The 21,415-nt window shown below is 41.7% G+C and overlaps 1 protein-coding gene across 2 annotated transcripts in view; it reads left to right on the forward strand.

The window, feature by feature from the left end:
- Nucleotides 1-400: 400 nt before the first annotated feature.
- Nucleotides 401-21,415, forward strand: part of MAPRE2 (microtubule associated protein RP/EB family member 2) — a 99,572-nt gene continuing 78,557 nt past the window's right edge. Inside the window, exon 1 of one of the 2 annotated variants that reach the window (XM_083868071.1) lies at nt 401-441. Coding sequence is in view for 1 of the 2 variants with exons in the window: in XM_083868068.1 (XP_083724194.1) it covers nt 11,056-11,127 (72 nt within the window). In the remaining variant the exon portion in view is untranslated. Of the gene's footprint in view, nt 442-10,698; nt 11,128-21,415 lie in introns of those variants that run through there. The other variant, XM_083868068.1, reaches the window with a different exon arrangement.

The raw sequence follows: 21,415 nt of genomic DNA on the forward strand, positions 1-21,415 counted from the left end.
GAGAAGAGAAGAGAAGAGAAGAGAAGAGAAGAGAAGAGAAGAGAAGAGAAGAGAAGAGAAGAGAAGAGAAGAGAAGAGAAGAGAAGAGAAGAGAAGAGAAGAGAAGAGAAGAGAAGAGAAGAGAAGAGAAGAGAAGTATAATCTAGAAATAATAAGTAAATAAAACAAACAACAACAACAATAATAATAACAGTAACTGGATGCAGGCGCGGGTGGGTGCAGTCGATGCCCCGGGGGTGGAAGCCATGGGGACGGGCGCTGTCAGCAGGGAGGGCACATCCCGGGCCCCGCCGTGTGCCCGGAGCGGCTCCCGCGGCACCTCCCGCACAGGGCGGGGCGGGGGGGCGGGCGGACAAAGCCGGGCTGTCAGCGGGGCGGGCGGGAGAAAGGAAAGGAAAGGAAAGGAAAGGAGGTGGCTGCTGCCGGCGGGGACAGGAGCAGGTGAGGAGGCGGGGGCCGGGGCTGTGCCACGCTGGCACCGGGAGCGGCCGGGCGGGATCCCTTCACCCCTGGGCAGCTCGGGGGCGGAGGGTGGTGATGGCCGGAGCTCTGATTCACTCTCTGCCTGTGGGGCCGAAAGTACTTTGGGAAAGGAGAGAAGAACTTAAAGCTCCTTGCTCTTAAAATCAGGAAGTGCAAAGCAGCGCTGTGACGGTGCTAGAACAATCTCCTGACCCAACCGAGCCCGCTATCCTGTGGCAGCGAAGGCGGAAAAATCCCGGGAGTGTTCTGCTGAGTTGCATCACTTAGAGAGTAATTGGTATTCAGCGGGCTTAGGGACCGAGAAACGTGTTCGCGTGTTTGTTTTGTTGCTGTGCATAGTTGGGAAGCAGAAGAGTTGTTGGCTGGCTCTGTGGTGCGCTGCGTTCGTGAATTTAAAATCCTTCAATACGTAACCAGTTTGCATGAACCTGCTGAGCTGCGAGCATCCAAACCAGCTTCTGGTAACGGAGCTTTCCTTCAGTATCCTGCATGGTAGGAAAGCTTTGTGATAAATAAATCCCACTCCTGGGAAAGCACTTCAAAGCCTGATGATTCAGCATGCTGCATGCACTGACCAGGGGTGACAGCTCCTGCCAGGAAGGATACGGCACTATGGGCAGATATAAACATTACCTGAAGCTACAAGCTTCCCAGGCAGTAGTGGCACAAGTGAATGGGGTTGTGCAAAAAAACAAGCTCCCCCTCCCCAATTACTACCAGTTTTCCATTTAAAGAGCTTCTTCTGATTATTAAAATGAACAACCCTCTGCTGCTTTCTGTGGTGAGTTATAGTCCTTTTTGTACTTGCTTCCGAAGGGAATAGCTGCTTTTTGAATAGTTGCTTTTTATCTGTGCCCCCAAACTGTGTAGCAAATGAATTGAGGCCAATAACTCGTAGCTTATAACTTAATGTAGCAAGAAATCTAAAGCTGTAAAGAAGGTGAAAACTTTTTACAAGAAATACTGTGACAATTCTGCTATGTTTTAAGAGAAGATAAACACTGAGATTGCGATGACATTTGAGAAGTGGAATAGCAGAATAGTATTTCAAACAAAGCCTCGTGCAGCTCAAAGGTTGTTTTGGTAAGTTGCACTTGCTCTTCAAAAGACAATCTCTTTTGAAAGTCAAATGAACCATGTAAAGACTTCTACAGGAACACTATTGCAGCGTGAATCTAGTCAGGATTCTGACTGCTTCAGTGAAGAGCTAAGTATTTGGAAGTATCATCTCAAGGGCATGTAGAGGTATTTGTTATTCAGCAGCTGTATGTGCAGCTGTACACACTGTCATGTCAGGATGCCCAGGTCAGGAGCTGAATGCTCTCCAAATGCTTGGCGTACACACACTTACTCTGTGTCTTTTCTCTGAGGTACAGGGACCCCTGCTTTAATCCTTGTTTATGTCTTTACTCACACAACTGGATGTGCAGGGTGGGCCTTTACCCAATGAGTGAGAAAATACAAAGAGCACAAATTGTCTTTGTCTCACACAGGGTTTGTCAGCAACCACTGCTGCAATTGAATGGCTTCTTGTTAGTGGAACCCTTACAGTGAAAATCATCCCCAAAGTCGAGGACAGGAAGGTTTTGACCCCTTAACTCACCTACTGCCTTATCCTGTGGGTGAAGGTAAACTTACATCTTTCCAAAAACACTCAAGATTTATGGTACTGCTGCAATAGTGAAGTTCCATACTGCCCCTAGTAGGGAAATTTGACTGAGATTCTATAAAATCTATTTAGATTCAACCATGGGCTTCAGAAATGATCAGCAACTGATGAATTTGACTTATCCTGAAGGTGAGTATGGTTTCCTTCAGTCTGCCTCAAACTTAGCCTACAAAATCCATGAGCTACTTCAGTTTCCTAAGGAGAAAAGATCAGCATATTAAGAAGAGAAAAGGTCAGGGACAGCAGCAGGTGGAGCAGTCAATGTCTTGCAGTCTAGGTGTGTGTGGGACACACCATGGAGATACTTCAAGACATATGCCTTATAGAGATATTTTGAAGAGAGCAAAGTAGGGATATTTTTCTATGATCTCATTTTGTGACATGTGCCATGGGAGGGAGGATGGTATAACTTGGTCAATTGTCCTGTCAGGCTGTATCAGAATGCCTGGTGGTCAGGCTTTATCGTTTGGTGGTATCTTCTGCTTATTTAAAACTTTCGGCATTTGGCCACTTACCAGGTACCTGTTTGGGTACCTGGAGTTCCTGGAGTTGGTCCAGCAGAGGGCTATGAAGATGATTAAGGGGCTGGAGCATCTCTCTTATGAGGCTGAGGGAGCTGGCCTGTTCAGCCTTGAGAAGAGATGACTGAGAGGAGACGTCATCAATGTCTATTAGTATCTGATGGAAGAGTACCAAGAGGGTGAAGCCAGGCTTTTCTTCGTGGTACCAAGCAATAGGACAAGAGGCAATGGGCAGAAATTGATGCACAGGAAGTTCCACCTGAACATGAGAAAGAACTTCTTTACTGTGCAGTGATTGTGCACTGGAACAGGTTGCCCAGACAGGTTGTGGTGTCTCCCTCACTGAAGAGACTGACTCCAGAACTGTCTGGATGAAATCCTGTGTGGTGTGCTTTAGGATGGCCCTGCTTGAGCAGGGGGATTGGACCAGATGGCCACTGTGGTGCCCTTCCAGCCATGCCCCTCCTGCAATTTTGTGATTCTGTGATTCTTGAAGTTTAAGTCCTCCTATAGCATGCCCCTTCCTCTAAGAAGCAAAAGGGTCTCTTGTGCCATCACTATTGCTTCTCAGGCAGGAGAAGCTTCTTGTCCACAAGGGCAGCAGGTCTCACTCACTTGGGAGGACATAAAATCTGTCTCAAGTGCATTGGAAATAACCTATGCATTGATGGTGCTGACTGGTAGTCTTGGGCTGGGATAGTTATTTCAGCTTTATGATTTTTTTTGTGATGTCCTCTCTTAGTTTTATTCTGATATTCTAAACTTAAGACCTCTCTCTGATGACAGAACTCTCAAATCAGGTTTCTTTCAGCTCTTACAAGTCCAAATATTCTCAGCTATTTGTCATCTGGCTATTTGGCCAGATTTCTGTATTATTTTTGAACATTCTTCCAAACGCCAGTGAGACAATAGGAGGAGTTAAAAAACAAATTATATCCCTTCCACCACACCACACCCACCCTCCCAAATGGATAACCACAATAATTTATTGTTGTGGTTTAACCCCAGTGGGCAATTAAGTACCATGCAGCAGCTCACTCCCCGCCTCCGCAGTGGGTTGGAAAGAAAAAGTAAGCCTTATTGGCTAAGAACGATTCAAGGTTTGGAACAAAATATAGTAATAATAACATACCACTAATATTAAATATGCTGTCCTCACTGTGCACCCTCCTGGACTCTTGCATGGCTCCTCACTTGCAGAGTAAGAGACACTGAAAAGTCCTTGGCTTAGGGTAAGCACTTCTTAGGAACAGCTAACACATCAGTGTGTTATCAACATTATTCTCATACTAAATCCAAAACACAGAGCACAGTAACAGCTACTGAGAAGAAAAAGAACTCCATCCTATCCAAACAGGGATGCTTAATAATTGAAAAACAAATTTGGGGGCTTTCAAAATTACTAAAACTTTGGCTGACACATATAATTAGAATTTACCTTAGGATCGCTTTTAACCTTATCCGGTTTCCCTTAAGCCTTGCAACATTGAAACCTTAATACAGTCAAGTTTTATTTTTTAAATAGCTTAATTCCAAAAGAGGGAGAAACATTAGACTAATGCAATTAGGTGAGTGGAATGCATTTTTCCCTGGGGCAGCTCTGGAGATACTATATCATGTTAAAAATTGCAAGTGGTTGTGTCAGACCGAGTTGGGCTGGGCAGATGTTGGCATGAAGCATGGGAGGGTGAACTGCAGCTTAGTTACAGAGAGTCCCAGTGGGAGCATGTTGACAGCATTACTCTGAGTCACTGAGGGCCCAAAAAACAACTCTGTCATGATGGCACACATAGTAGTGTTGGATGAAGTTTAAGTGAGATCCTGAGCCTTTCAGCACCTTTATGTGTACTATTTATTTTACTGCAAGTACAGGTACTTGTGTGTATATATAAAAGTTAGTGTTTTGGCCCAGCTCCTCTGAGCAAAGCTACAACTGCTAATGTAAAATCCTTGCTGTTTCAGTGCGGCTTGATTTGTCACTGATGTAAAGGTGAGGGGATGTGGGCAATCCCCTGTACAGCTTTTGCCACATGGATCCTGCAGATCCTCCCTGCTGACAGCCTCCACTATTAGTCTGTCTCTAGGAGCAGTGAACCTGAAGACTGAACTCTGGTAGAGCAGTGGGTGCTCTCAGGAAAGCAAGAGAAACTGGTGTTTAGTCTGCCTGCAGGAAAGATGGGGAAAAAGTCTCAGGCAAGGTGTTGTTTTCAAGGGATTTGAAAAGACACTTCACTGACTGTAAGGAAGAAGCAGTGACTTGTCTTCTGCCTTTGGGAAAGTCAGATGTCAGGAAAGGGTGCTGGCAGCAGGGTTCAGAGAGGGAGAGGAGAATGCAAAACTTTAACTGCAGGGAAAGGATCCCAAAACCAAGAATGTTCTAGGAAAGTTGTCAGGGGAAGTGTTTATCATATTATTATTGTTTAATTGGATCTCAGAACAGTTTTTTACGTTGTGTTTGTCCCTGATGAGCTGGAGCTGTGCCCCAGTGCGCAGTCGCAGGACAGGCAGGATTAAGGCTCAGACCTGTTCTGGGAGCAGTGCCCAGTGTCAGCAGCCAGCAGCAGGGCTGCCCTGTGCTATTTATATTATGGCCATGATCAAAAAGTTTTAAAAGGACCGAAGGAGAGCAATCCTGCTAACAGAGCCCCTCTAGCCAGAGAACAGCTTTAGGAGGGGCAAGTATGCTCAAATATGATCAGCAACTGCTGCCCTAAAGAGGGGACAGTTCTTCACAGTGGTCCAAAAAGATGCCCAATGGTAGTGAAGAGGAGGAGGGTATGTAGTAGAGAAGATGAAAACATGCCAGAATTTGGGGGGAGAGTCTCAAGGTTTTGGTTGAATGCCTCCTCAGACCCAGAAACTCTTGTCTCTTGTGCTGAAGAGTTTTACAGTCAACCAGCTTCATTCCCCTGAGCCTTTAAAAGCCTCAGATGTCAATTTTGTCCTATTTAAAGTTCAGGCGTGGCTCTCTTAGGAGTTTAATCTTTAACCTGGTCTCTTCTGAGAATGGCTCACCATGTTACTTTTCCCTTCTGGGAAGAAGCCAGTAGCATTTCTTCAGCAGGGCAATTTCAGATATTGAATATACCATTTACTTGAGTTTACTCTTTTCCTTAAATGATAAAATTAGTAGGGTCCTAACACTGGATAATCTACCATAAACATAAATGAAAAACTTTCAGCTTGGTCTAATTACCAATGCCAAACCACATAAATATATCGAGTTGTCAGAAAATACAAATCCTGCATAAATGTGACAGCTGAGAAGGATGTAAGAACACAGGTCTATCAGCTATAAGCTAAAACAACTAGGTTGTTTTAATCTAGTAAATCTTGATAGAATCATTGTCCACTGGACAAATGTGTCTCTCATCTCTCTGCATGGTTACTTTGTACAACATGTAATGTGAAATGGCCGAATATCTTCTCAGACTGCTCCTTATGGAGGAGTTTTTTAAAATAGGCTTTGGTTGGGTAACCATTTTATGCCTCAATTCATCCTGGGTTGAATACAGACTAGTGCCAATCTCTTCAGAGAGTTTGAATGACTCTGTAAGTAAAGTGTATTACATTTTATCAAAGGAAAACAATGTGTTTTGTTTGGCTTTACTATATTCAGACTAAGTAGAAACATTCTTGAAGCTTCTTTGCAATATGGCGCTTGAAACTAACCTTGGATCTCATGACTCATCTCTGCTGGGAATGTGACATCCCTTCCTCTTCTGAATCCAAGAATATTTGCAAGCCAGACACAAAAAATACAGACTGAGAGGCAACATGGAAGCAATAGATGAATACCTCTCTTGATTTCCATCAGAGTCCAGAATTCTTCCTGTCTGATATTAGTTCAGAAGATGCTGTCTTGCAGGAGTACTTGCAAATGCAAATATTGTTCAGCAGTGTTTAAATCTTGTGGATTTAATGGCCAAATAAACAGGTTTCCAAGCACCTGCAAGTATTGTCTGCCGTGTTTTGTGAAGTTGGAAATGGCTCCTTGGCAGATGGCATGAGCACATAGTTAGTATTAATAGACCCATACACAAGGAGAACAGGGGACTTCTGTTTGTAATTAAGCTAATCACAGAGGCAGCAGAGAGCTCCTGCCTTATCACTTATCACTGCTTAAATTCCAACTACCAGACTGCACCAACAGAGCAAATAGTTTGCTTGGCATTTGATGCTCCCCAGTATTGTGTGCTTTGGGGTTTCCCTGCAGTTGTAAGTAGACAGGGTAGGCTATCCCACTCATGCAGCTCTCTTCTACTTCAACAGGTTAGTCTGCAGGTCTGCTATAGCAGAGCTAAATGATTGCCAAACAATTGGGTATTTAAAGCCACTGACACAAATGAAGTGTGCAACATAAACAGACTAACACTTAAAGCTGTTAATTTAGTTCTTTTCTGCTAGCTTTTGCATCTTTTCTTGCAGCTCAAGCTTTCAGACATTATTAATTGCAGTAACGTTTTGTAGTCAGTGCTACTCCTTTCAACTCCATTAACCCTTTAATTCCCTCATGAATTTTGGCATCAATCATAATAATGGAAGATATTATCAACAGAAAGCAGGAAATTTAGAGGTAAAAGAGACCAGGTATTGGCAATTGGTTGTGAACATCTTTATGTCTCATTAGCAAGCCCCAGAAATTTTCCAGAAATACACATTTCTGTAGCTGAAGGGGTTGTAAGGTGCAGCTGGAACCAGTCTGGGGAATGTCACAGGAAAACTGTATTTGGTGAAGTTTTGAACAGCAGCTCTAGGTAGGCTGTCTCTCAGAAGACCTTTGAAGTGCAGATTAAATAATTCCAGATGATGACAAAAAACTTCATTAAGAAAACAAAAGATCTGGGCTTTCAGCCACTTCAGGGTAGTTGGTTTTGTGCCTGGAAAGAGCCTTGCATCCACACACTGCTGCTCTCATGCTGCTCCTGTGGAATGCCCCTTTATTTCTCATTGTACAAGATGATCTTAAAAGATTTTTCACATTCTTTATCTGTGATGTGTCTCTTCCTCTGAGCTGCATCCTGACTTCACCACAAAACTGGCAGTAATTCTATTTTGTCAGATTGCTTTTTAACTTTCTCTGGCCTTTGCCTAAAAGAATCCCCTATTTTTCATAGTAACATAGAAGAGATCATAGAATGGTTTGGGGTGGAAAGCACTATTAAAGGTTACCTAGTTCCAAGCCCCCATCCCTGGGTGGTCTTGGATCAACAGTGAACACACTGACTGATTGTGCCACAGGGACTCCCCACTCTGGCTGCTGTGCACCTGAACCCCACCTTTTACCAGGCAGAGCCTTGGTGGTTCTCTCTTGTTTCCAAGCCTGGCCCTGGGTTCAGTAGGAAAGGGGTACCACAGTTCAGCCTTAGCCCAGCTGTGCAGCAGAGCTAGAAAGTGCTATATTTGACCAAGAGGAATGAGAAGCAGCCCCTGCGTTCAGAGGTTGAACATGCTGCTTTATTAAAACAAGAGCTTTTGATCCAGGAGTACCATGAAGAGGGAGGGGACTATGAAACAAATCAGGACTAAAACTCAGTTGTAAGTTTTCCCCTGAATACGAAATGTCAACATTCTTTACTTTAAAACATTGCTTCTTGCTAAGTACAGGCAGATTTAGAGGAGGTCTTGTAACTGCTCTTGCTCAGGAAAGCAAATGTGTTTTTAAGGCTGGCCTTTGCATGCTTGGAAGCAGCTGGCAACAGCAGGTGACATTATCAGTACAGGTACTGCTGAAATGCCTCCCCAGTAAAGAACAATCTACCAGCCCCTTGCTTACAGGTGTATACTCACCTCTCCTGCTTTTGGCTGCTAAAATATGATCTGGTCAACTAAGTTTTAGCAATTTCTTCTGGTTGTAATGGCAAAAAGTGGGATTACACCTACAGCTGCATAATGCTGTGTTTGCCATTAGGGCAGTAATAAAGTGTTCTGGCAGGGAGGGCAGATGGGCCATAGTCTTTGTAAGAGCTGTTGGTCATACTCAGAAAACAAGGCTTTAGACTTTTTTTTTTTTTTTTCCTGTGCATGGTAATTTTTAGGAATGAATCCTAGGCACTGGGTATTTTATCTATTTATTTTATTTGCTTGCTGCTACAGATGAGACTATACCCCATTACACTGTTTCATGTTTCAGTACTGGGGTATAGGCACTACCAGCTGAAACAGCAAGTCCTTTGGAAATTAAAGCATCATCTCTGGTATCTTCCCAGTGCTTATTTCTAAACAGAGCATGGTTCCAATGTGGAGGTGCATCTATAGAGTGTGAACTGCACTGAGCACAACATGCTAGTATTCCTATGCCGATTTCTGTCTTGCTCATCTCCTGTGATATTCTTCCTTCTTTCACCCACACCTGTGGATTTCCCCATTTTGTCTGGGAACATCAATTCAAAAGAAGTGATAACTCAGCCAAGAATGTCAGAACTGACTGTTTAGTCAGTCATTGCTGAAGTGGAAAGAGAAGAAGCTGGCCCAGAGTGAGAATCTCTGTTAGAGAACCTCACAGATAGGAAGCAAAATGAGTTTGTCTCAGTTTCTCATGACTCTGCATTTCAAGTGAACTGCTTTCTTTTCTCTTGCATGCTGTGTTTAATCTGTGAACTTATAATTTCCTCAGAAAATTATAATTTTCTCAGAATCATCAGACTTTCTCTAAGGAGTGAAACTGTTTTATTAGCTTTGGAGAATGCTGCAGATTTTTTTTTTTTATTCACATACTGTAGAACATGAGATTACAGACTTCCAGCCACAGCAAAAGACATAGGTATCTCTGTCCTTTAAATATGGATTTTAAAGTCAAAGATGCTTTATCCTGCCTGCAGAAGTACAAAAGCAGTGAAAAGTGAATGCTGTAGTTAATTATGCAACATTTCTTTTTGCAATAAAGGTGGCTTTCTTCCTTCATCTGACATCTGGGACTGTCTAATATTGAAGTAAAATTCCACATAGAGATATATATGTGTGTATATATATATATTTAAAGACTAGTCAGCATTTTTGGAAATAAATGGCCTGGTACTGTGAAAAGGGATGAACCTTCTTCTTGTAATACTCTTTAAGGATTTGGAGCAAGTCACTAATTCTCAAGAAAATACCTCTGCTCTTTGTATCAAGATGGAACAATCACTTCAGTTAAATACAGGAAATGTTGGGTATAATAGTCATTACTTGCACAGATCTTGTTAACAAGAATATAATTTCCTAATCGCTCCCTTGAAAGTAAACCCAGATGATAGAAACATAGTTGAACTTCTGCCAAACACCTCAAGAACTCTTATTTCACACCCAGTCTCCTTCAGGAGTGCCAGCATAACCTCAACTATTCAGTGAAAAATAAACCCCAAATTTAAGCCCTATGTTTCTAGTTCCTCATACTTGTGCCCTTGAATACAAAAAACTACCAGTTGAGATAGTACAAAATATTAAGAGACGAGACTGCAGCCACCTAGATGCATTTGTATTACACACCAAGGCAATATAAAACTCTGCAGGCAATATCACCCAAGTGGCAACATCCTAATCCATTGCCTCATCCTCTTGAATTAGACCTTGAGAGGAAAGAAAGTTGAGGGATTTTAATATATAGAGTACTTAGAGAACAAAAGAACAGATTCTAATTTTTATTGGTGGTCCCTCCCTAGTGAAGGCATGTGTGTGATTTAATGAGTCATGCAAAGGGCTTTGATGTTGCATCATCTTCATTCTGTAGGTGATGAAAACAAGAGCCTCCACTGGTGGTGGAGGCTCGTCTTGAGGTGATGCAATTGGAAATTGCTGCAAGTTCATAGATACGCTGCTTTTCAATATAATGTATCTCTAATACCAATAAACACTCAAAGCTGATAGACTTCCCTCAGGTTGTTACAACACTGCTTTTAAAAAGCAAACAACTGAGCAAGTTCACCCATAGGATGTTTGCAGATCATGTTGCAGGAACTGAAAACATGGGAGACAAATTTAATTATGTCTACATTTCCCCCATCGGCTTGTGAAACTGTAAACTAGTTTCCTACTCAAAAAAACAAACAACACCAAATCAGCACATGAGTAGTTGATAAAATTATTATATTGCTTCAGAGAAGGTTTCTTTTTGGTTTTTGTTGTTTTCTTTTTTTTTCTTTTTCTTTTTTTTTGTTTGTTTGTTTGTTTTCATTTTTCTCTTTTTTTTGTTTTGTTTTGTTTTTTTCTTTTTGTTTTTTTTCTTTTTGTTTTCTTTCTTTAGGGTTTCTAAATAGGATGGAAGGTGGAGCTAGTCATTTAGCCACACCCACAGTGAGGTTTATAAAGGGAGGTTATCTAAGGGAAGCTCTTTTCTACCAGTCCATGACAGCAACCAGTTGCATTTAACTGGTTTTTATCTTAAAAAATAATACTAATCCTACCATGTCAAGGCTTCTTAAAGGTTCCCATGCTGGGGATACTCCTCTAAATGAACCTTTGAGACAGCAAGGTAAGGTAAGTCATGGAGTCTACTTTACTACCTTAATTCATTTTTTGCACCTAATATTTCTCTGTCAGAGAATGGAGTATTACTGTCATTTCAAAGGTCTGTGTTTTCTCTGCCATTCGTGATTGAAGTTTTGTTCTTTATAGCTTTGTAATCCTCTATCACTAAGTCAAATGGAGAAAAGCAGTCTTTAAAAAGCATCCCCAAACCTGGAGAGGTTGTTCTTTGTCACAGGGTAGTTATGCTTTCAAGACTGATGGGTTTGAGGGCTAATTTGCACCACCTGGCCACAAAACTGAGGTTAATGTGGCTGTTGTAATTGTGCTGTTGTTTATCAGTCATGCCAATATTAGCTTCTCAAGCATACAAATAAAAGATATGCTATGCTTTATTGCACAATTGCTGTGGCTTAGTCATGACTATTTGATACACCCAAAAATCCTACTATAATTTTTGGTTTCTACTGTATCACAGTTTCCTTATATATACATGCACAGGATTGCTTATGAGTTACTCTGTTCAGCAGAGGCCTTGTGAATGATAGTGGATGTCCCTCCATGAGATCAGGTGCTATGAATTTGGTTTGCTCTTGAAAACAGGTGTTCATGTTGGTACAGTAATTCTGAGGATGGGTCTGTATCAGTTTACAAGATGTTTGGGTGAAATCTTCCATAGTCTTCTACTGAAGTCAAATGCAGTGTATTAAAAAGTGATCACAACAATGCAGGGTGTGTAGCATGGATTTGGCAAGAACACTGGTCAGCATGAAAAATACTTCTATCATTACACTGTTTACCTAACTCTGGATTTATTGCTGGTGTGATGGTAAAGCAGAACTGTGAGGAATGGTAGAGAGGGGGATGAACCTTAAAAGTACTTTTAGGAGCTCTTTTCAGGCTTCTGGGAAACTGGAAGGAAGTGTGGATGGATTTCTTTGAAAATTTGATATGCAACCAGATACAAGTGTCTTAACTTTCTTCTCCAGTTACCTTATCTATAAGTAACTAGATCAAAGAGTAGTAAGTTTTCTTTTATAAGCCTTCAATATAGAAGGAGTAGAAGTCACTAATACTTTTTGTTATTAATTGCATCCAAAACATGGGAATATTTGAGGGTCACTAGTCTACTAGGTCTACTAGTCTAGTGTTCTGAGCATATTCTGGAATAACTACCATGGGTTTCAGAAATAACCAAAGTAATGTTTTCCACAAAACTGGTGCTCTTGATGGGGTCTCTTTTTCAAGTTGTAAGAAAAACTGAGAATTAATGTATTGGCAAAAGCTGACTGATGGCCTCTTGAGCAAAATGTCATGATGCAAATTGGAGAGACTGTCACAGAATTTTGACTTTGTGTGATTAGTAGACATGAAAAAATAAATGCATCTTCCATTTGAATAGACACATTTTCCACCTTGATTATGCTGTGGCATTTCTTTGGAGCTTCCGCTGTCAGCGTTAAACTTGTAGGATGCTTAACTTGAGCAGTGTGGTCATTTCTGCTGCCTACCATATGTTTTCACTGATATGTAGCAAATTGTGGCTGTACTGGATTGTGGTGAGAAGAGTCTTGTTTGACAGCATAGCATCTCCTGCAAGGGTGGGCTCTTGGCTTAATCCACTGCCATTCTTCCGGGAGGTTGACAGGCTGCAGTTGCATTGTTCATAGCTATTTTTAAGTGTGTTGCATTTATTTTAAGTAACTGATGTTGATTAAACTGTTAAAAAATATTTGCTGATATCTCTTGCTGTACTAGTACAGTATATTGGGGAGATGAAGGAGGAGGAAAATACAGTCAGTACTGTCAGAGAGTCTTGGGTGTCTCTACTCTTGGATGCTTTTGGATGGGTTTTCTGGATCAGGGAGAAAGTTGAAGCTTTTTCAAGTGAGTGATACAGAGTTAGTTACTTTTTTACATCATTGCATAGCTTAATATCTTTGTAAATTTGATCACTTCCTCAAGCAGGGATTAAAGAGACTTGGAAAGTAGTAACAGTGGAATACTTATCTAGCATAATTCTGACACCTGTATTCAACACAAATGACTCAAATGACACTGACTGTCCTGTGGCTGATTACTTATTTTATTTGATAAATTTAGATAAATCTTCAAAAGGCTACTTTTGAGTAGCCAAACTACAAGCCTACTACTGCCATCTTTGATTTTTGGAGCCACTTATGTACTAAATGTAAGAAGACTTCTTGGTGGCGAGCTCAGTAATGGAGAGACAGATGGCCAATGGCAATCTCTTGTAACTTCCTTGTAACTTCTTTGAGGCAGTGTATGAAGACTGACACTGGCAGTGGCATTATCTTGACATGGTATTCCTTCAGTCCCTTCACATTTCAAAACTTCTGCTATCAGAAGACTTAAACAGAAAATTCAGCATAAATAGGTGGGTGCTAAAATCGAGTCTGGCTCCGGATTCTCCCTCCTCAATTCATGTATGGCAACACCAGTGTGTTCAGAGCCAAGCTGGTGTAGGGATGTGGGGCAGTTTGCAGGTTCTGCTGGGATGAGTGCAGGGGTGGTTGTGAAGGAGAGTCTGGTGTGGGCAGCTTGAAAGGGTCCAAAGGGAGTACGTTGGTTCCCAGCAGGATGGGGAGGGCAGAGCGGAAGGGGAGAGGCTCTCTCACAACAGCAGCTTACAAGTCTGGGCCCAGCCTTCAAACCTTGCTGGCCTTGCACAGTCATCTGTTCCACTACCACCAAGAAAGGGAGTTTTCTGACTCCTGGATGAAAATAGAAATGCATTTTTCTCTACATTCCTGGGCCAGCCAAAGTCCATTTTACCTGTACTGTTGAGAAGACCCAAGCTGACCGCGCTCAGCTGGATGCCTTACTGCCTTCTGTTCAACTGTCATTTAGTTAGATTGTGACAGCCTTAAATAAAAATGCTCTACAGTTCTTAAAATAGTTTCTTTAACGTTATTTGATGCCCTTAAATAATGTATTTTTTCTCAGGGCAGTGCTGTCAGAGGACAGAGACAGCTGGCTTTTGTTGCCCTAGTTTAGTTGCAGTCAAACCAAGTTGCTAAGTTTTAACAATTAATCTTGTATACTTGCAATTTTTCAGTTTTTATCCACCTGACAGTCATGCATATAGGCAACAATTTCCAACGCAAGGAAGAAGACTGAAATTCAACTCCTTTGTGTAAGCAGGAAGGGGAGTTGCAAAGGATGTGGTATGCAATAAAATCTCTCCTTAAGTAACTGGGATCTAAATAATAAACTGAGAAAGAAATATAACTGGCAGTCAGGTGTCACTTGGCCTGAAACAAAGTTTTTGACTTGCGTTTGTAAATTGCTTGAAGGCCACATCAGGTAAAGGATGTGTTCAGTGTCCTGTGTATGACTTTAGGATGATGTATTGTCTCTGCTGCAGCAAAAATCTTCCACTGGGATGCAGGGGCTACAGGCAACATGTGATCATGGTAGAAAAACCAGATAGAGAAATCCTATGCTGGGCTTGTCAGATGACAGAGAACTTATTCTTGTAGCTGTGGAACAGACCAACAAGAAACATTTGTCTGACGGATGGCAGTGATATCTCTTGTCCCCCTTTGAAAGGAACGTGTAGCTACTGGTACAGTTCCGTCCATCAAAACAATGTGGCACAGAGGGATTGATGATGCTTTGTTGCAGCATTCACTGGGTGCAACTGCAAGAAATTTGAAGTGTTGCCCTCTGATCTGCGATGGTGAAGGTCTTATTTCAGGTTTTATTGGTTGCAGTGATACATAATAACTCATAAATAAAATGTGTCTGTTCTGCAGTAGCCTAATGTACCCGCTTAAATCCACTAAGATTGGTGATACAGGATATAGGGCCTCTGAGTTTCCTGTGTATGTCCTGCTGTACAGTGTGGTGTTTATATGTGTTTTTTTCCTTGAGGAAACTTTTCAACTTGAAATTGCAAATAAAGATCTGTTCAGAATTCTGTCTGGGGTAAAATGGAAAGATATTTCTGCTTTATTCATCACCGTAAGCATATGGGCTAGTCCTGGATGGTGCTGGAGAGCCCACTCAGGAGTAACCAGTGAGAGCTGGGTGTCAGCCTGTGTGCTTGCAGGGTGCTGCTGCAGGGTCTGAGCTTCATGGGGGAACCACACACTCTTTTATATGAGCTTAAGTGAGGTGTTAGGGGCTTCCAGCCCACAAAACTGATTTTATTAGAAGATAAAAATAAATGTGAGAAGAAAAAGCACTTATCAACAGGAGAGAAACCTGGTAGGTGAGCTAAAAGGTCCTTAATAATACATACCTTCCAAGCCCTGTATATACTGTGCAGGAGGGTCCTTCCCTCCTGTCTTTTCTAGTTGTCTAATTTTGTGACTTCTGAAGTTGAAGAAATTTTGTGCTGCCTCCAGTTTATTTCCAGTTCTTGTTGGGTTTGCCTTTTGGGTCAAGTCTCTGGCACAAGCCCAGTACTTTGCTCAGGCATCTCCCATTGTCTACTTGTGCATCACGTCGAACACGGAGGGGTTTCACCCCCAGCTCACCCCATGGAGTGCAGTCACAGCAGTTAAATAAATAGCTCTCTGTGTGTGTATAAACATAAAACCTCTTTGAGCTGGATTCTCTTGCCATGCTACAGGATGCCTTTTCGTTGGTATCAAGCACAGACAGGGCCATTTCTCTGGGATGGGGACTGACAAAACAGTGGCCTTATTCCAGTTCAAAAGAAAAAGACTATAAAAGAAGCAGTAACTTGTGTTCCTGGACTTATTGAGTTCTTAGTGTCAGAGAACTGTTACATTGGCTTGAACATCCTGTTTTCCTGCATGGAATAGTAGGGGAAAGAACACAGCACTGCAAACAAGAAAGGTTGTAAGGATCTCTACTGAATAAGGAAAGCAGCAGTGTTACTGGGATAAAAAAATACTGAACTTCCCGGAGTAGCATCTTGTCACCTGGTTGAAGTTGGGACAAGTTCAGTTGTACTTTTCTTTACATGTCTTGTATGTCAAAATATACTGATAATGTTCATATTTTGGAAATTAAACTTCAGCATCAATTTGTCATCAAACAGGAGTACTAAAGCTGAACCCTGACATCTTGTCTTGGATTCAGCAGTTTCTCACAACCAACACATCATGCCGAGGGAAAACAGAACAACACTGAAGTAAAATTATGTGCTTGCGCTCTTGACAGGCAAAAGGCATTTAGTTTGATAAGGTGCCAAACAGTGTCATTTGAGAGTGTTGTAAAGACTTCCAGCTGTTTTGTGTATGCTAACTAACTCTCTGGGTGACTTGGAATTTCTCCCTGTGAGGATTTCACCAGAAGTGACCTTGCCTGATCCAATGACTTAAAGCTCAAGTGCAGCTTGTTGCATTCTCCTAGTAATATTTTTGACCAGGGCTGCATTTCTCTGAGCATCCTGCCCACTGCTGAAGAAGGATGGACTGTTTTCACAGCCAGGCTCTCCTCTCAGCTCCCTCCCTGCTTGCTGCAGGAGATGCTGCCCAGCTCTGTTGACTCATGTGGAAGGTGTGGCATGTTTTGACCAGGAATGGAAGGGCGTAAGGGAGCTGCAGCAGAATGCAGCAGACTCCGAGACAGGCCCTGCAGGAAAATCAATCTTATGGGAAAATGTAAGTTGAATGTTGGATTTTTGTTACATGACTTAATAAGCAATCTTGACTACCAAAGAGGGAGAAAAATTTGACTTATACCACCAGCATGCATAAAACTGCTCAGTGGCTTGGGAGAGACAGAGCTGCTTTCAGCTGATGCTGGATGCTTTAGCTGCAGACGCTATGCAGCTGCTCATTTGTTCCATAAGTTACTACCTTGATTCACCTTGGGCATGTTCAGTTCAGTAGTATCTTGTTATGGGGACTTTCAATAGCTGACTAATCTTGATGAAAACAGAGGAAGGCTTTTAAATAAATGAGTTCATACCTGGGAAATAAGGATTGTGTTTTCACAAGTTTTATTTAGAGCCCCAAAATGCATGTTCACCTTTTGTGCATATATTTTATATCTAGCACTCTTCACTAAAGCAGTCATGCCCGAAAATATCTGATAGTTGCCATCTCAGGAGCCTTTGATGCAAAGAGTGTGAGTTTATGCAAGGCAGGAGATCTGCCAATTGTTCTTTCAAGCTCAGCTGAAGGACACTCTGGTCATTCCAAAGAAAAACAGCTACTGGGAGACTCCTGTTACAGCAAATGCCACAGTTTGAAGAGAGCTTATCTGCAACAGGGGCTGGGTTCTCAAGGGCAGATTGCATGTGCCTGAGAAGAAACAGTAAGACTTGTTATTCTGCACAGAATCTGCTGTACTGACAGGTTTATGAAAGGAGGATACAAACAAAACCAAACCCTCCCAAACACCAAAACTGCCAGTTTTGCTAATCTAAGATAAAAGGTTTTGTCTTCTAAATGTGAAAAATTGGCTCTTGTATAGATCTGTAAGGGAAATAGTGTGCATGTAAATGACAAATCAATCCAAGTAGCTGTTTCTTCAGTTAACTGATGATTTTTGTTAATTGGTTTGGCCAGCAAACAGAAAACATAAGTATCTGGGAAAGGCAGTGAGAGAAGTATCCGCACTTAAATTGTGTATACTATTTAAATTACTTTAGTGCTCTTCCAAATCAGTGCTTGCACACAGTGTGCTGAAGGAAAAGCTTTGCAGAGCAGAATGTTGTGGAAGTTTAAATTCAACCTGATACTGTAAAATTACAGTTACTGAAAACTTCCTAATTAGCTCTTTTCCTAATGAGTAAGTGATGCAAGTGCTCATGTTAGTGGACTGGTCCACTGTGTTCTGTGGCTCTTGTCTGCAGAACAACATGAAGAAACAATAATTCAAGCTGCGTTGTACTGCAGCTTCTTGGAGGAAATATTGCAGCTCAGTAATGCAGCCCAAAAATTTCTGATATGGTAGAATTCAAATACAGGCTATCCTTTCAGAACAAAGCAAAATTAACTTGAGGGGTTCAGGCTTAGCAATCCATCTTTTGAACCCCCTCCCATATGACTTGCTTTATTGTGTCATATCATGGAGTACTTAAATGAGGTAACAAACTGTCACTCTTATCTCACAGGCTGGAATATTTTCCTTCAACTTGAACTTCACGAGCTGTGATCAGGTAGCAATGCCATTGTAGCTGAAGGAGTAAAAGGTATTTATGCAGTTTTCAGATACAGTCCTGCCCTGAAGAACCCCTCCATGGCTTCTTTAATTTCTCTTAATGTGGAAACTTCCTGCTCTACATACACTCAAGATCTCAAAAAAGCTCAGCTGGTTCTGTGCTCTCTTTGACAAATATACAAGTTTGAATTTTAACTCTAAATACTTTTGTGGGATCATTACCACGATGGAAGTGTCCTCAAGCTTCAGTGAATTTTAGCTTTCCCATTTTGCAGGCAGGAGTCCCCCATTTTCTGACAGACCTTTTGCAAGTCCGGTATTCTGATCCTTACAGAAAATATAGATAGCTGTTATACTCATCAGTGAAGTTCTTCTTCTCTTAGTGATAAGTGGTACTGCACCTGGGTAGGGTAAGCAAACCAGCACTCACTGCTTTGAAACATGAATAAATACCAAGTCCTCTGCCTTCTTCCCCAAAGGATCCAATCCTGTCAAATCCCCAGATTTTGTTACCTGTGCCAAGCAGAGCAATCACCTCTTGTTTTCAGTCAAAATATGTGGGGAAGAGTGTGAAGTGTTAGTGTGCTTTTCCTCCACCCTGTAGATGAGGAGGGCTGAAGGATTGACTCAAAACATGAGCTACTAGGGAGGATCTGCCCCTTAGCAGGTTGGAGAAGGCATAAAACATGTCCCTCCAGTGTCTCATCATCACTGGGCTGTGACAATGTCACTGGGACCCCCTGCCCAACTTTCTCCACTGGTTAAGTAATGTAAAAGATTAACATGGTCCTTTCAGCTGAGATGAGAACCCAGGGATGAATGTCACAGTGTGGATCTATGGAAAAATGACTCTTGCATCCCACCATGGGAAACTAGATGGTTGGGATTGATTAGACGTAAAAGAGAGACTTATTTGTCTTTTGGTTTATGGGAGCACCTGTGATGATCTGTGCAGGACAAATGAGGTAATGCTACCTTTATCTAATCAGAGGTTCACAGGACATTCCTACAAACTATAGCCTTAGAGCCTTCATAGGTTTGTACAGACATAATTGACTGCAAGTAATCCATTCTGCTCACATAAGATAGAAGTCCAAGAACTCTTACCTGCTTCACTAGTGCTGTAAAGAAAAAAAACCTTTCTGGTTTAGATTTATGTATTAAATATTTATTATAAATATATTTCTATAGTATATATTTAGATTTCTAAGGACTGAAATGAAAATCAAGTTACAAGACTTGAACTGCTTTAACTATTTTCACGGATACTGGAATCTGTCTTTACATCTTTGAGTTGGTCCCCTTTGTATGTTCAGCAATTTAAGGCAGAGAAAGATGCCAAAACTGTTAAAAGGACTGAGATGGCATTTCATACCCTCACTCTTTCCTGGGCTTTCTTTCCTGGGTAAGGCAAGCAGGCAACAAGGAGCCTGCAGTGATGATACTTCTTCATGGAATCACTGGGTAATACTGGTTGAAAGAGATAATCTTGTCCACTCCTGTTCAAAGCTATCCCAAACAGATCAAGTTGCTCAGGAACTTGATGAGTTCTGAATATCTCAAACATTCAGATTTTCCAGCCTCACTGGACCAAGTGTTCAACCACTCTCATGATGAAAACACTTTTCCTAACATGTAATCAGGATTTTCCCTGTTGAAACTTGCCTGTTGCCTCTTGCTGTGTCTGTGTGCCTTTGAGAAGATCCTGGCTCCATCTTCCCTACACCCTCCCCTTAAGTGGCTGAGGGCTGCAGTCATACATCCCCTGCACACCTTAAACCTTCTCGTGTTCAGGCTGGACAAACCCAACTCTCTCAGCCTCTCCTGTATCATACACTCCATCTCCTTAACTATCTTGGTATGGTAGACTGGGCTCCAGTGTGTCTGTCACTGGTTTGTGGCTCCCCAGTACACAAGTACTGCACTTTCGCAAGCCCTGAGTACAGTAATTACTGCCCTGGATTTGCAAGCCTACCCGGTGTAGAGTTGCCCTCCTTTTCTGGAAGGACATTCTGCTGAGCATTTTTCAATTTGTTGTCTACTGAGGCCCCTCAGGTATTTTTTTTTTTTCCTCTGAAGTTTGTCTCCAGTTACCTGGCACCCAGCAAGGTCATTCCTTCCCTGGGGCAAGAATTTGCATACTTGCTTTCCAGACCTGTTGTCCTCACCTCTTTCCTGGTGTGATGTATGCAGAGGTAGTGAATCTTGCACTGTTTTGGAGAATTTTTTACTTTTTAAAGGAAGTTACTGAATTCTGTAACTTAGCAAAGACCAACAGTTGGTAAGTTTAGACAATTTGTAGGCAAGGTGCTCATAGGAAAGTACTAGGTTAAAACAGAGGGTTTGCAGGAGCATTTATCCCCCTCTGTCTACCCACTTAAAGGATTTTTGCTGAATGTTCTCTAATGTGCTAAATTTTCTTCACTCACTGTAAAGAGAGATCTGAAAAACTAATCCCACAGTAGTGGAGGATTCAGCCCATTTAATCTCAGGCACCCAAACTGATCTACCTGCATTTTTCTCAGGCATAAGTTACTTTTTGAGTTAAAACATCTGTCTTTTAAACCAACTTGCTCTTCTAAATGTTTTCCTGGTGCTGAATCTGGTACATTTTATATCCCTGAAGCAATTTTTAGAGTCCCCCAGACGCTGCATAACACTCCTATGGAAGTTATCTTTGGGCACTTCCTACTGTGCTTGTTCAGCAGGCTTGTTTTCAAAGAATGTCAGCTTGGGTAATTCAGCATATTATTATAGCATCAGGACTCCTCATGTTAGCTTTGGGATTTGCTGTTTTAAAAGAACTTCAGAAAACGGCTCAGCTCAAAATAAAAAGACAGGCTGCTTTTTTGCTTCTTTTTAATTTTTTTCCTTTTGAATTTATATTTTAAGGCTTTCCCCTTGAGCCTTATTTTTAATTCTAAGTTGATGATTAGTCTATAAGATCCAGCTACAAAGTGAAGCCTAAAATTGAGTTTAGGAAATGATAAATCTGGAGGGTGGTGGTGAGTTGACCTGGACCAGAGCAGCTGCTGCTAGCTGCCTTGTTGCCTTGAATTTTCTTGCTTTCGAGTCTTTGAACCTTTACAGCAATGTTGTCACACAGCTTCATGAAAACTGTATGTATTTTTAGAATTTATCTATATGTTTACATATTTTTTCTCTAGGAGGAGGAATGTGACTGATGGTGATG

The sequence above is a fragment of the Zosterops lateralis genome (genome assembly GCF_965231275.1).
Source record: "Zosterops lateralis genome assembly, chromosome: 1".
Taxonomy (NCBI): domain Eukaryota; kingdom Metazoa; phylum Chordata; class Aves; order Passeriformes; family Zosteropidae; genus Zosterops; species Zosterops lateralis.